This window comes from Geotrypetes seraphini, chromosome 3 (assembly GCF_902459505.1).
Source record: "Geotrypetes seraphini chromosome 3, aGeoSer1.1, whole genome shotgun sequence".
Taxonomy (NCBI): Eukaryota; Metazoa; Chordata; class Amphibia; order Gymnophiona; family Dermophiidae; genus Geotrypetes; species Geotrypetes seraphini.
In genome coordinates this window covers 325,844,239-325,857,121 of record NC_047086.1, presented here as the reverse complement: position 1 = coordinate 325,857,121, position 12,883 = coordinate 325,844,239, and the positions used below count along the sequence as shown (strand labels likewise).

Here is a 12,883-nt window from a genome sequence, read left to right as displayed (position 1 = left end):
AATTAAAATTACAGACCAGTAAGCCTCACTTCAGTGCCTGGCAAAATGGTAAAAACAATTATAAAAAATAAAATTGTGGAACATGGAGACAAACATGATTTAATGAGACGGAGTCAGCATGGGTTCAGCCAAGGGAGATCTTGCCTCACAAATTTGCTTGACTTCTTTGAAGGTGTGAATAAACATATGGATAAAGGTGAGCCGGTTGATATTGTACAAGCAGGAGAGGAGAAGCATTTGCAGAGAGAGATAGAGGGAAAGAGAAGCCAAAGGGGAGAAAGCGAGCAGGAAAGAGAACTAGAGGCAGGAGACAGGGGAATCGGCAAGAGTTAACTCCGCCCACCCCTGACGTCGACCACTGAAGCTCTCCCTTAAAAGGGGAGGGGCCAACAGAGTAAGCTGATCGGAGCAGGCAAGCAGGAGAGGAGAAGCATTTGCAGGGAGAGGGAGAGAGAAGCCAAAAGGGAGAAAGCAAGCAGGAGAGAGAACTAGAGGCAGGAGACAGAGAGTTAGCTTCGCCCACCCCCTGTCGTCAACCACAGAAGTTCCCCCTTAAAAGGGGAGGGGCCAACGGCGCTCAGCCATTCGGTGCGTGGCGAAGGCGAGCGTTAAAGGCACTCACCTTAGCAAGAGCGCCTTTGCGAAGTGCCTTGAGAAGGGACGAGCCACTGCTAAAGGAGAGCAGAAGAAGACCACAGCAGGTGCAGAGGGCACACAACCAGATGGACACAGCAGGCACAGAGAACACCCACCACACACCGCCAAAGGAGAGCAGAAGGAGGACACAGCAGGCGCAGAGGACAAACAGCCAGGCAGACACAGAGGACAGTAGGTGCTGAAGACGCACAACCAGGTAGACACAGAGGACACAGCCAGGCAGAGACAGAGGACACAGCAGGTGCAGAGGAAAGCCAGGCAGGCACAGAGGACAGCCACAGCAGACACAGAAGACATGCACAGCAAACACAGACGACATCCACAGCAAGGCAACGCAGTTATCATGGGTGACTTCAACTATCCGAGAATAGACTGGAACCTTGGCACCTCTAGCTGCGTTAGGGAGACCAAGTTCTTGGATGCTATAGGCGATTGCTTCCTGGAACAATTTGTCAAGGAAAATACTAGAGAAAATGCGATTCTGAATTTAATTCTAAATGGCCTACGAGGACCGGCACAAGATGTAGAAGTAGAAGGGACGCTAGGAAACAGCGATCACAATATGATCCGCTTCGATCTGGACACAGTGGAGAAACATCGGTCCAAAATGACAGTCATGGCACTGAACTTCCAAAACGGGAATTACAAAGGGATGAGACTTATGGTAGGGAAGAAGATTAAGAATAGGATAAGCACTGTAAAAACGCTAGAGCAAGCTTTGCCCCTTTTTAAGGACACAGTCACAGAGGCACAAAATCTATGTATATCGTGTATCAACAAGGGATCTAAGAGGAAAAAGAATGAGGAAACGGCGTGGCTCACTGTAGAGGTGAAGGAAGCGATCAGAGACAAGAAAACTTCGTTCAAGAAATGAAAAAGGTCAAAAATGGATGAAAACTGAAACAAGCACAAACAACATCAACTTAGGTGCCATAAGGCGGTAAAAGGGGCCAAAATGGACTACGAGGAAAAAATAGCTAAGGAGGCAAAGAACTTCAATATATTAAGGGGAAACGACCTGCGAAGGAAGCGGTGGGACTGCTGGATGACCATGGAATAAAGGGAGCGCTAAAGGAGGACAAAGCAATCGCCGACAAACTGAACACATTTTTTGCATCTGTATTTACCAAAGAAGATTTACACAGCATACCGGACCCCTCAGGCTAAATGCTGGAAACGAAGACGGAAAGCTAACAGGATTGATGGTCAGTCTAGAGGAGGTGTTTAGGCAGATAGATAGGCTTAAGAGCGATAAATCCCCGGGACCGGATGGCATCCATCTGAGGGTCATCAAGGACCTGAATGGGACATAGCTAAATTGCTTCAACTAATAGCCAATGCCGATTTTCAAGAAAGGTTCGAGGGGAGATCTGTGAAACTGCAGACCGGTGAGTCTGACCTCGGTACCAGGAAAGATGGTAGAGTCGCTGATAAAGGACCGCATCATTGATCACCTTGACGGACATGAGCTGATGAGGATTAGTCAACATGGTTTTAGCAAAGGCAGATCGTGTTTGACGAACTTGCTGCACTTCTTTGAGGGAGTAAACAGACAGATAGAGAAGGGCGAATCGGTAGACGTATATCTGGATTTTCAGAAGGCGTTTGACAAGGTTCCTCTTGAACGACTACTTCGGAAAATTGCAAGCCATGGAATTGAGGGTGAAATACTCACGTGGATTAAAAACTGGCTGGAGCATAGGAAACAGCGAGTGGGGGTAAATGGACAATACCTGGACTGGAAGAGCATCACCAGTGGGCTGCCGCAGGGCTCGATGCTTGGAATCGTGCTCTTCAACATCTTTATAAACGATCTGGACATTGGTACGAGGAGTGAGGTGATTAAATTTGCTGACAATACGAAGTTATTCAGAGTAGTGAAGACGCAGGGGGATTGCGAAGATCTGCAACGTGACATAATCAGGCTCAGACTTGGGAGTTCTGATCGACAAGCCAATGAAGCTGTCTGTGCAATGTGCGGCGGCAGCGAAAAGGGCGAACAGAATGCTAGGAATGATAAAGAAGGGGATCACAAACAGATCGGAGAGGGTTATCATGCCGCTGTACCGGGCTATGGTGAGCCGTACATGAAGAAGGTCACAGTACTACTCAAAAGGGTCCAGAGAAGAGCGACTAAGATGGTTAAGGTGCTGGAGGAGTTGCCGTACAGTGAAAGATTAGAGAAGCTGGGCCTCTTCTGCCTCGAACAGAGGAGATTGAGAGAGGACATGATCGAAACATTCAAGGTACTGAAGGGAATAGATTTAGTAGATAAGTGCAGATTGTTCACCCTCTCCAAGGTAGGGAGAACGAGAGGGCACTCTAAAATTGAATAGGGATAGATTCCGTACGAACATAAGAAAGTTCTTCTTCACCCAGAGAGTGGTAGAAAACTGGAACGCTCTGTCATAGGGGAAAACACCTCCAGGGATTCAAGACAAGGTTAGAGAAATTCCTGCTGAACCAGAACGTACGCAGGTAGGGCTAGTCTCAGTTAGGGCACTGGTCTTTGACCAGAGGGCCACCGCGTGAGCTGAGTGCTGTGCACGATGGACCATGGGTCTGACCCAATAGCGACAATTCTTATGTTTTTATGTTCAGAAAGTTCCTCACGAGAGGCTCCTGAGAAAATTGAAGTGTCATGGGATAGGTGGCAAAGTTCAGTTGTGGATTAGGAATTGGTTATTGGATAGAAAATAGAGGGTAGGGTTAGATGGTTATTTTTTTCAATGGAAGAGAATAAGCAGTGGAGTGCCGCAGGAGTCTGTACTGGATCCGGTGCTATTTAACTTATGTATAAATGATCTGGAAATTGGAATGATGCAAAGTGATGCACATTGGGAAGAATAACCTGAATCACAGTTACCGGTCCGCCTTGGGGGTTAGCACTCAAGAAAAGGATCTGGGTATCATTGTAGACAATACGATGAAACCTTCTGCCCAATGTGTGGCGGCAGCCAAGAAAGCAAACAAGATGCTGAGAATTATTAGAAAAGGAATGGTTAACAAGACTAAGACTGTTATAATGCCCCTGAATCACCCATGATGTGGCATCATCTAGAGTATTGCATTCAATTCTAATCTTCTTATCTCACGAAAAATATAGTGATGCTAGAAAATGTTCAAAGAAGAGCGACCAAGATGATAAAGGGAATGGAACTCCTCTTGTATGAGGAAAGACTAAAATGGTTAGGGCTCTTCAGCTTGAAAAAGAGACAGCTGAGTGGAGACTTGATTGAAGTCTACAATATCCTGAGTGGAGTAGAATGGGTACATAAGAACATAAGAAGTTGCCCCCGCTGAGTCAGAAGAGAGGTCCATCTTGCTCAGCTTCCTAGCGTTTGTTCTAAACTTCTCCCTTTTTAATTTCTCCGATTGCCCCCTTATACTTGTTGATCCCCTTAATTTGAAAAATCTGTCCCTGTCTATTTTTTCTATGCCCTTCATGATCTTGAAGGTTTCTATCATGTCTCCTCTAAGTCTCCACTTTTCCAGGGAGAAAAGCCCTAGCCTTTTCAGTCTGTCAGTATATGAGAGGTCCTCCATACCCTTTATTAGCTTAGTTGCTCTTCTTTGAACTCTCTCAAGTACCTCCATGTCCTTCTTGAGGTACGGCGACCAGAATTGAACACAGTACTCCAGGTGCGGGCGCACCATAGCACGATACAGTGGCAGGATGACTTCCTTCTTTCTGGTCGTGATTCCCTTCTTAATGATACCCAACATTTTGTTTGCTTTCCTTGAGACTGTTGCACACTGCGCCGACGCCTTCAATGTTGTGTCTACCATCACTCCCAGGTCTCTTTCAAGGTCGCTCACCCCTAGCGCTGATCCCCCCATTTTGTAAGTGAACATTGGGGTTTTTTTCCTTATATGTACGACTTTGCACTTCCCTATGTTGAAACTCATTTGCCATTTTTTGGCCCATTCTTCCAGTGTTGTCAGATCTTTTTGGAGATCTTCGCAGTCCTCCATGTTATTTACCTTGCGATATAGTTTGGTGTCATCCGCAAATTTAATAACCTCACATTTTGTTCCTACCTCCAGGTCGTTAATGAATATGTTGAAAAGTAGCGGTCCCAGCACCGACCCCTGTGGAACTCCACTCGTGACCCATTGCCAGTCTGAGTAATGGCCCTTTACTCCAACCCTCTGTTTCCTGTCCGCCAACCAGTTTTTGATCCATCGGTGGACCTCCCCTTGCACCCCGTGGTTCCATAGCTTCCTTAGTAGTCTTTCATGTGGCACCTTGTCGAAGGCTTTTTGGAAGTCAAGGTAAATGACCTTGCTTACCTCTAGTTGGACCAGATTTTCATCCTGCTCCCCCTTTACGATCTCCTCAGGTTCCAGAATGTTGGTTGTGTCCTCCCTCATGAAGACTGACGTGAAGAACTTATTTAGCCTGTCAGCTATCTCCTTTTCTTCTTTTACCACTCCCTTTCTGTCCCCATCATCCAAGGGTCCCACTTCCTCCCTTGCTTCCTCTTAACGTACCTGAAGAATGATTTGAAGTTTGTTGCTTCCCCCTCCAGTCTCTCTTCATATTCTCTTCTTGCTTTCCTAACCACTCCTTTTGGTGTTTTTTATGCTCCTTTTGGTTCTCCACTGTTTTGTCCTTTTTCCATTTTTTGAATGATGCTTTCTTGTCACTTATCGCCTTTTTTACTGCATTTGTTATTCACACTGGGTTTTTTGTTCTATTTTTTTTTTTTTTTTTGCACCTTTTCCTGTACTTGGGGATGCACAGGTTCTGTGCTTCGTGCACTGTGCCCTTGAGTAGGGCCCAGGCATTTTCTACGGAGTCCATCTTCCTTGCGCTGTCGTTGAGTTTCTTTCTCACCATTTTCCTCATGGCATCATAATTCCCTTTTTTGAAGTTAAGTGCAGTCATTGTAGTTCTTTTTACCTTTGATGATCCAATCTCTAGCCTGTACTGGATCGTGTTGTGATCGCTGTTTCCTAGTGGGGCGGGTCCCCCTAGTCCGTTGAGGATTAGGTCAAGAGTGGCATCACTCCGTGTTGGTTCCGTGACCAGCTGTTCCATGAAACAATCCCTCGTGACCTCCAGGAATTTGGTCTCCCTCATGCAGTTTAAGTGCCCAATACTCCAGTTTATTCCCGGGAAGTTGAAGTCTCCCATCACCACCACACTTCCGCTTTTGCATACCTGCCTCAGTTCAGCCTCCAGATCCTGGTCGATTTCTTCCATTTGTCCAGGTGGGCGATAGTACAGACCCAATTTTGTGTCTGCTCCAGTTCCTCCTGGTAGCTTAACCCATAGTGATTCCAAGTCGCCCGCCCTTACTGTTGTTTCCATCCTGGTTGAAGGTATGGATTCCTTTATGTATAACGCTATTCTTCCACCCTTCTTGTGTGACCTATCTCTCCCGTATAGTTTAAAACCTGGTAAAGCCACATCCCATTTATTGTTATCAGTCCACCACGTTTCTGTGACTCCAATTATGTCTAGTCCCTTTTTGCGGGCTAGGACTTCCAGCCAGCAAAAAGGGATCGATTTTTCACTCCGTCAAAAATTACAGAGTCTAGTGGACACTTGATAAAGTTACAAGGAAATACTTTTAAAACCAATAAGAGGACATTTTTTTTCACTCGGAGAATTGTTAAGCTCTGGAACGCATTGTCAGAGGTTGTGGTAAGAGCGGATAGCGTAGCTGGTTTTAAGAAAGGTTTGGACAAATTCCTAGAGGAAAAGTCCATAGTCTGTTATTGAGGAAGCCACTGCTTGCTCTGGATATTGCTACTCTTTGGGTTTTGGCCAGGTACTCCCCTCAGCCGTCTCTTTTCCAAGCTGAAGAGCCCTAACCGTTTTAGTCTTTCCTCCTAAGAGAGGACTTACAAGGGACTTAGAATGGTGTCCCTATGAGTCCAAGTTTCAAGGCACAAGACCAAAGAGCTTCATTTATGTATCACCCAGACATAGCCAGATTTCCTAAAGGGGAAATTGCATTTCAGGCCCCTGGTAAAACCCTTGTTTCCTTCATGGAATCTTAATGTGGTTTTGCAGGGTCTCAACCAGGCTCCATATGAGCTGCTGAAGGAAGCATCTTTGATGTATCTGATGCTCAAGATGGTCTTTCGTGTGGCCATTACCTCATCGAAAAGAGTCTCCGAGGTACAGGCTCTTTCTTGCAGAAAGCCGTTTTACAAATTCTCAGAGGCCAGAGTTTCTTTGTATACTGTTAATCCTTTTTGTCAAAGGTTGTTTCAGTGTTGCATGTCCATCAGGAAGACACACGATCTTAATGACCATTTTTAATTTATCCAGGCCTAAGTCAAATCTGGTTGTTAAGTTGCAAACACAACAAAGAAACTGCTATTTGTAATCTACTTTTGTGAATGAGCCACTCTATCGCTGTGCTTACTGATTTTGCTGATGCTTTATTAAATACAATTTCTTTTAAAGGGAAATTGATGTTCTGTTACTTGACCAACACATGAAATTATTAGTGAAGTGATCATGATCTGTATTCATTTGAAAATAACTATATATTTTTAAATGCTTGATTTATTTAGATATATTATATATCTGTTAACCTTGTTTTATCTATTATAAAAAATTAGGATGTTAATATATTATTACTTGGCAAATGTAACCTAAATCTTAAGTACAGATAAGCATAGTCGGTTGCTTTACTCATGATTACATCAATGGAACTACATGCTAGTTTCTGTTTGGATGAATGTAGATTTGATTAAGTGTTTCACAACACATATATATATATATATATATATATATATATATATCTGTACTTTAGAAAATAAATTCTCAATGAGCAATCTGAATTGATATATTCATGTATGTGTTTGTTTACTTTTCCTAAAATTGTTACAATAAAACATCTTAAGCTTTTATTCCCCCACTAAGTGTTGGCATTTCACTAAGAGCGTTATTTCTTGTCATTTTAGTTTTCCTGATTCTAAAAAAATTGAATAAAAAGCTCGGATGTGTCCTATATAAATGTAAATTAAGGGGAAAAGAAACTGTTGAAAAGTAATTTTTCTACTAAATAAATGATCAATTATAAGAAGGAAAACTGCATACATTAATGTGAAATATTTATATTCATTTCTATTAACATATATATTTTTCTTACAGTTTTCAAATAAAGTAGTTGCTTGTATCGCCTGTGATATCCTTCATTTGCTGATATCCTACTGGAAAGAGCTACAGAATTATGAATCACCATTGTCCAGGAAAATTACTGAGGTATGTCTGTCTTGAAAAAAATCTGACAAGACAGGACTACCATGAAGCAACACATAAGAACATAAGAATAGCCTTACTGGGTCAGACCAATGATCCATCAAGCCCAGTAGCTCGTTCTCACGGTGACCAATCCAGGTCACTAGTACCTGGCCAAAACCCAAGGTATAGAAATATTCCATGCTACCGATACAGGGCAAGCAGTGGCTTCCCTGTATCTTTCTCTATAACAGACTAAGTACTTGTACAACCAGCAAACAACAGGTAACAGACTAAGTACTTATACAACCAGTAAGCACAGGTAACTGCAAAAAGAGAAGGAAAAGACCTCAGAGATCGACAGCTCAACCTTGTATTCAAATAGGACATTGGTCCGTATATTGGCAGTATCAATCTCAATCATAGGTCAGAAAAACATCCATTTATATTGAATCTCCACTAAAATAATTTTATACATGAAAGAAATAATAGTACAGTGGTACCTTGGATTACGAGCATAATCCGTTCCAGGAGCATGCTCGTAATCCAAAATGCTCATTTATCAAAGCGAGTTTCCCCATAGGAAATAATGGAAACTCGCTTTGATATGTGTCCCCCCCACAAGAACCGGCATTGCTCCCCCCGAAGGCCCCCCCTGTGATCTGGTACCCCCCCCTGCGATCCGGCACCCTCCCCCCGCGATCCTGCACCCCCACCCCCCCCCGCCACGATTGGGCACCCCCCCGCCGCTTCTTACAGTCATCTGGGCACCAGCACCGGCATGTCCTGTGCTTGGTGCCGGTGCCCAAAGATCGTCCTCCTCTTCTGGGCCTTGAGCATCTGCGCATGCTCAAGGCCTGCGAGTTCACGTTCAGAACCCCTGTCTCTCTCTTCCTTTCTTTCTTTCTGTCTCTCTCCCTTCTGCTGTCTATCTGCCTTTCTTTCTGTCTGTCTCTCTCCCTGGCCCCCTTTGTCCGTCTGTCTTTCTGTCTCTCTCCCTGCCCCTGTCTCTTTCTTCCTTTTTTTCTGTCTCTCTCCCTCTCGCTGTCTGTCTTTCTTTCTCTCTCCCTCTCGCTGTCTGTCTGTCTTTATTTCTGTCAATCTCTCTCCCTGCCCCCTGTCTCTCTCCCTGGCTCCTGTCTCTGTCTTTCTATCTGTCTCTCTCTCCCTGGCCCCCTTTGTCTTTCTTTCTGTCTGTCTGCCTAGCCCCCTTTGTCTGTCTGTCTCTCTTTCTGTCTCTCTCCCTGGCCCCCTGTCTATCTTTCTTGCTTTCTGTCTGTCTCTCTCCCTGGCCTCCTGTCTGTCTTTCTCCTTGGCCCCCTGTCTGTCTTTCTTGCTTTCTGTCTCTCCCTGGCCTCCTGTCTCTCTTTCTTGCTTTCTGTCTGGTCCCCTGTCTGTCTGTCTTTCTTTCTGTCTCTCTCCCTGCCCACTGTCTTTCATTCTCATTCGCTGCCTGCCTGTCTTTCTGTGTCTCTCCATGGCCCCCTGCCTGCTTGCCTTTCTTTGTCTTTCTCCGTGGCCCCCTTATGTCTCCCCCCCAAAGCAAACCAAGATTGCTCCCTGTACCCCCAGCACACCCCTCCCTCTAAAGCAAGCAAGTTCGCTCCCTACCCTTCTCCCCTCCACTTCCCTGTGCAGCAGCAGCATTTCCCTCCATCCCCCACTTCCCTGTGCAGCAGCAGCATTCCCTCCCCCTCCATTTCTCTGTGCAGCAGCATTTCCCTCCCCCACCCCACTTCCCTGTGCAGCAGCATTCCCTCCCCCTCCACTTCCCTGTGCAGCAGCAGCAGCATTCCCTCCCCCTCCACTTCCCTGTGCAGCAGCATTTCCCTTCCCCACCCCCACTTCCCTGTGCAGCAGCATTCCCTCCCCCTCCACTTCCCTGTGCAGCAGCAGCAGCATTCCCTCCCCCTCCACTTCCCTGTGCAGCAGCAGTATTTCCTTCCTCATCCACTTCCCTGTGCAGCTACAGCAGCAGCATTCCCCCCCTTCCCTTCCCTGTTCAGCAGCATTTCTGTTTGTTTCTTGCCAGCTCCTTTACAGTCCCTTGCTGAAGTTATTTTTGATTTTAAAGCTGCCGCCGCGGCTCCACTCACAATCCTCACCTGCGTCGGAAGCCTTCTCTCTGACATGACATTAGAGAGGCTTCCGACGCAGGTGCGGCTCGTGAGAGGAGCTGCGGTGGCGGCTTTGAACTTAAAAAATAACTTCGGCAAGGGACTGTAAGGGAGCCGGCCAGACCACGGGCTGCAGAAAAGTACCTGGGGGGCCGCGAGTTGAGACCGCTGTGTTAGACAGAGTGAAGGCGGGAGGGAGGAGTCGCCTCTGTGCATCACTGCTTAGGGTGCCTCCGCATGCGCAGAAGAAACCACCGCTAACTCCTACTGCGCATGGAAAGCCACGGAGTTACGGACCACAGACGCAGGGATCACGGAGTGTGAAGTGCACATGCGCACTTAGGGTTTTATTATGATAGATTTACATCACCCACAGGTTATTCATAGACTAATAATATAACTGTAGGAATCCAAGGACAAGTGGGCATAATATTCCCACATGTGTTACTCCCTAGCTACCAGGATCATGACTCTGGTGAAGGATAATGCATACATAAACATGATCCTGGTGAAACCCAAGAGGGTTGGAGGGGAAGTTGGCTCTCAGGAAGTAGCTGCTTGACCGAACTAACTGTCTCTCCTGGAGTTTTGCTCTAAATCGGGGGTGTCCAACTTTTTGGCTTCCCTGGGCCACATTGGATGAAAAAAAATTTTCTGGGGCCACACAAACACTAACACTAGCTGATGAGCAAAAAAAAAGGTTGAACAGGTCCCAAATTTGCAGTCACTAATATAGAAGATGTACATATCTAATAATAAACCTTCATTAAAGGGACACTGTGGAGAGGAACCCAAAAAAGCAGTAATACTTACCCTGACTGAGTAATCCTCCATGTGCACCACTGACAGTGGGAGCAGCTACAAGCTTCCACATCCCCACTCTGATGAGCAGGGATATGCGCTCCTGGTTCTCTCATTCACTTCTATTACAGCTACGGTGAGCCTCTTCAGAGGTGAGCCTCATCAAAACGGGGATTCTGAATCAGCTGTCATCAGCGCATGTGGAGGATCATTCAGTCAGGATAAATATTACTGCTTTTTTGGGCCTCTCACTTTGAGCTTAGGCTGCCTCAAAATGAACATCTCCCCTGCTATAGCTAGTAGGGATCCCCAAGCCTCACCAACTGATGGCCACCTCCTCCCCCTCCAACTTCCCAAGTTCTACAGCTGGCAGCAATATTGCAGAGCTGCTGCCTTCTCTTCTCCCTGCCCCCTCCCCCCCCCCCTTGGCTTTCATGCATGTATGAAAGCATTGGCAGTTTGAGGATATTGCCAATGGCTACAAAGCTTGGAGATTTTGAGTTGCCAGACTGGAGGAAGATGTCTTCAGTTGGTAGGGCTTGGGAATCCCCACTAGCTCAAGTATTTATAAATTGCACTCAGGCAGGGAGAAACTTTGGTGCCCATCCACTAATTATGGGCTCCAGTCCCTCCTCCAATCAGCTGTATATGACTACGCCACTGAATACAAAAATAATTGTGATGGACATATCCCAAAGCTAACATATTCCAGTTAATAAATTCCCTTTCTTTCCATCTCCTAGCTCCATATCCCAGCTCTCCTCCCTCCTGCCCTCCTATGGATCCATCTTTGCTCCTCTATGCCCATGGTCCAACATTTTGCTTCCTCTCTTTTCTGGTTTTCTTCTTCCCTCCCCCCCTTGATGCTGAACAATGAAATGGAGGGGAAAAAAAGAGAGATGCTGCATTGCTCTGCCTTCCATACACAGGCCTAACATTTCTCCCTCCCTTCCATCCCCAAATCCAACTTTTCTTCTTTTCTCTGTCCAACTGCCCCCATCCCATCTCTCCCCCTGCCTGCCTTCCCCAGGTCCATCATTTCTCCCTTTCTCTTCCCAACAGTTCTCCCTTCAAGTATCTCTTTCCCTCTTCCTCCACACCACCCTAGGTCCAACTTCTCTCCCTTCAGACTATTGCCTACCATCTCTTGTCCCTGTTTCTGGCCCTATAAGCTCTCTCCCCACATCCAATGTAGCACTTCTTTTAATATCCTCCCCCTCTACTTTAAAAAAAAAAAAAAAAGTCCAGGAGGCTTCCTCGGCCCAGTATGTTCTCCCCCTTCTCTCTGCTCCTATGCTTCTCTACCTCACTCCTCTCCCACCACCATGTCCAATAATTATCTTTATCTCCCTCCCTCCTCTTCTCTGCATCTCCCCATGTACACCATCTCTTTCCCTCTCTCAGACACCCAGTTCTCCCTTTCTGTTCTCTCCCTCACCTCAGCATCTCTTTCCCTCACTCCCTCTATTCTTCCATCTTATGGCTCATGCTCCCCTCCCTCTTTCCCTTCATTCTGAATCCTAAGTTCATGCCGTTCCTTCCTTCCATCATTTGTCCTGTTTGTGCTCCCTCCCTCTCAAGTCCCAACACGTCCTTCTCCCTCCCACCCACCCTTCTGTGCCGCGGGTGTTTACATTCTTGCCAGCTCCATCCTCTGTCTTGCTGTAGTGTTAGCTGAAAGCCGCGGGCAGCGGCTCCTATGTGCCTCCCGCGGCTGATCTGGAAGCCTTCTCTCTGACTTTGAGCAGGGATTTGTGACCTCATTCTTGCTCAACATTCCGATGCATCTTCTGGCTGGGCTGAGGCAGGCATGGAAACCTTTAATGTTTGTGAAGACTATGATTGCAGTGGCCCCGAAAGTTCTTGTTGGAGTAAAGCCCGAATCTCCTCCTGGAGAGTCAGTGCTGGTACCGGAAGAAACATTGGCATGGAAGTAGTCTGCTGTACTGGTTGGTGTGCGGGCATAAATTGGCTAATCTGTGCCTTGTTATGTAAAGCGCCGGAGATTTCTCTCCCTTCGCTGACCTTACACACTGAGGACACCTCATTTCACATATTAAATTTAAATTTAATTATTTCTTTTTATTTGGCTCAAGTGCTATAT

General features: G+C 46.1%; 1 protein-coding gene across 8 annotated transcripts in view; it reads left to right on the top strand.

The window, feature by feature from the left end:
* Positions 1–12,883, top strand: part of RALGAPA2 (Ral GTPase activating protein catalytic subunit alpha 2) — a 1,036,168-nt gene that overhangs the window by 584,043 nt on the left and 439,242 nt on the right. For all 8 annotated transcript variants that reach the window (XR_004538694.1, XR_004538695.1, XM_033936259.1 and 5 more), the window contains one exon: positions 7,775–7,885. Coding sequence is in view for 6 of the 8 variants with exons in the window: in XM_033936259.1 (XP_033792150.1) it covers positions 7,775–7,885 (111 nt within the window). In the remaining 2 variants the exon portion in view is untranslated. The remainder of the gene's footprint in view (positions 1–7,774; positions 7,886–12,883) is intronic.